Below are 2,365 nucleotides of genomic sequence, written 5' to 3'. Positions count from 1 at the left end.
GTTTATTCCTACTGCATCTTGATTGTAAATTTAGTATAGAGACCAAAGCAGGCTAACAAAATAAGATCACAAAACTTAGAAAAGAAGTTAAAAAAGGCAAAAATCTATTGTCTTCCTTTTATATTATTTATATGGAATGGTTAACACAACAAGTTTTAGTAATTAGCACATAGCACATTTTCTGATGAAATAAAAATGTAGGCCAAATGCATGGCCAAATGTATGCAAAGAAAATTATTATATAAAACACTTCAAAATTACAATGGAGCGTGAAAAACAAGATATATAAAATGTTGCAGGAAATCTTAAATTGATGTTTTTAAAAATTATTGAATTCTGTAAACAACATTCAAATCATTTGATTATTTTGCCAAAATAATCAAAAGGAGATGGCTTTCAAAGGCAGTACCTAAGTACCATAATAATGTTTTGGTTTAGAATGAATTCGAATATACATACTATTCAAACTGGAACATGAAGTAAAAACCACTTCTATGTAAAAGGTATATTTACTAAAAATTTTTAGAATCCCAATGGATTCAATAAAATGAGTTCATCAGAACGTTTTCAAACCTATCGGTCCATCATCAGTGAATTTGACTACTTGCAAAATAGCCCCAGAGCCAAACAATGGTTGTGATTATAACTAAATCTACATTATGTTAAAATAAATTTAAAATGGCTAAACGCCGATGTTCAGGGATTAAACCTCTGGGAACATGGTGAAACTCTACCCGAGGACCCAATCAACCATCTTCGGTCAAGGATGACTACTAAGACTAAGACTACTAAGATACATACTATTATTCTCCTCTATAGCTTTTAATGGATATAAGACTGAGTATTAATGGAAGATTAAAACCAAGGACGAAAATAAATTAACACCGAAGATATTTCAGAAGAATATTAAATTTCTCTATAGTGTTTAACAATATTATAATAAAATCATACCAAAGATATTACAGAAAAATATTAAGTGGAACAAAAACAAGTGGATTACAAAATCCACAGTTGAACATAGATGACAATCAAAAGATAATAGTAATATCACAATTATTAGTAAAAGATAATAGGACCAATAGTAATAGACGCATGTGCGTCTATATTCGTTGGTATTAATAGATATCTCTGTAAGTGCTAGGTCAGGTGATCAAAACAAAGAAGTTTTAATGCCAGATAGATATTATATATTCAAGTGATTTATTATATATTCACCATATTCTGAATAAATAATAAATAGTCCAGAGTAATTCCCAAATATTTTTGCTCTATGAAATCATGAATTCTTGTTTATCTGGAAGATTACAGGTATCAAAATAGACCCTTTTACAAACTCTCTGCGACGCTAATGGTCGAAAGTCTAATTAGAATTGAAAGTAGATATATTTATATAAATTACTCACCGGTAATAAGACGCTGTGGTTGGGTTCTTGGATGCGTTTTTCTGGGTGACGTCACCTCTTTTCTCGGCGTTGATGAAAGCATAATAGGAATAGGTCTGATAATATCACCAGGAACGGGGTATAAATCTTGACCTTCGAATTCAATTATGGCATGTTTCAAACTCAAAGGTTGTTTTTTAACAGGAGTCGCAGGTTTCCACTGGTAATCTCCGCTTGGGCTCAATGATCGTTCATGCTGGAAGTCGAAGTTCCATTTTTCTGACTTCGTCACTCTGACTTTTTCCAACTCTTCCTCCACGAATCTCTGAGTGGCGATGTGGTCGACAGGCTCGAAAAGAACTCTCTTGACCTTTCTTATTTCTGGTCTGCAGAAATGTGGCGTTATTTTGGACGACACAAGCTCGATGGGTTTATAATACATGTTTTGCGTTTTGTTTACGTTTGAGGTTATGCAACCAAATTCACACAAATATTGGCGAATTTCCGAAATTTCTGGCACAAAAGACTTCGCGTATCGTCGCTAACACACACTAACAACAGTTCGGGAACAACAAAAACACAGTCTTGGTGTGGATTGATGAATATCCATAAACAAATTCACTGATCGTAGTTTTGAAATCGACGACGGACGCGATTGCGACTATCACTCTCAACGGTGGAATCGAAAATGTGCTCGAGTCGACTGCGACTGCTCGGCGATGACGCGAACTGACGCGAGTTGCGGTGTGGGAGAGGTGAGACGAGGAGAATGGATTCGTCCAAGCGGCTCGCGTTTAGGGGAGGCCACGTTGACTTTTAAATCGAGGAACGGTTCATGATGTTTAAATGTTTGAATTTAAAAATGTATTCTTAGATAATCTATTTAAATTATTGCATACTAAATATTATTGTGCTGATAAATAATCAAATCAATAGCATGTAGATACAAGATATTTTATTTTAAAAAATAACTGGTTATTCAG

At 34.0% G+C, this 2,365-nt stretch overlaps 1 protein-coding gene across 1 annotated transcript; it reads right to left on the bottom strand.

Annotated features, from left to right (window-relative positions):
• Window positions 1-1,395: 1,395 nt before the first annotated feature.
• On the bottom strand, window positions 1,396-1,824 carry LOC114342300 (uncharacterized). The gene has a single exon (XM_028293104.2). The coding sequence runs from the start codon at window positions 1,822-1,824 to the stop codon at window positions 1,396-1,398; it is 429 nt and encodes a 142-aa protein (XP_028148905.1).
• Window positions 1,825-2,365: the final 541 nt, after the last annotated feature.

The sequence above is a fragment of the Diabrotica virgifera genome, chromosome 3, assembly GCF_917563875.1.
Source record: "Diabrotica virgifera virgifera chromosome 3, PGI_DIABVI_V3a".
NCBI classification, from domain to species: domain Eukaryota; kingdom Metazoa; phylum Arthropoda; class Insecta; order Coleoptera; family Chrysomelidae; genus Diabrotica; species Diabrotica virgifera.
The sequence above is the reverse complement of the archived record's forward strand: the minus strand, read 5'-3'. Positions and strand labels throughout refer to the sequence as shown.

Excerpts from the sequence above, each read along its gene's own strand:
- LOC114342300 (XM_028293104.2), bottom strand. The coding sequence starts at position 1,824 with ATGTATTATAAACCCATCGAGCTTGTGTCGTCCAAAATAACGCCACAT.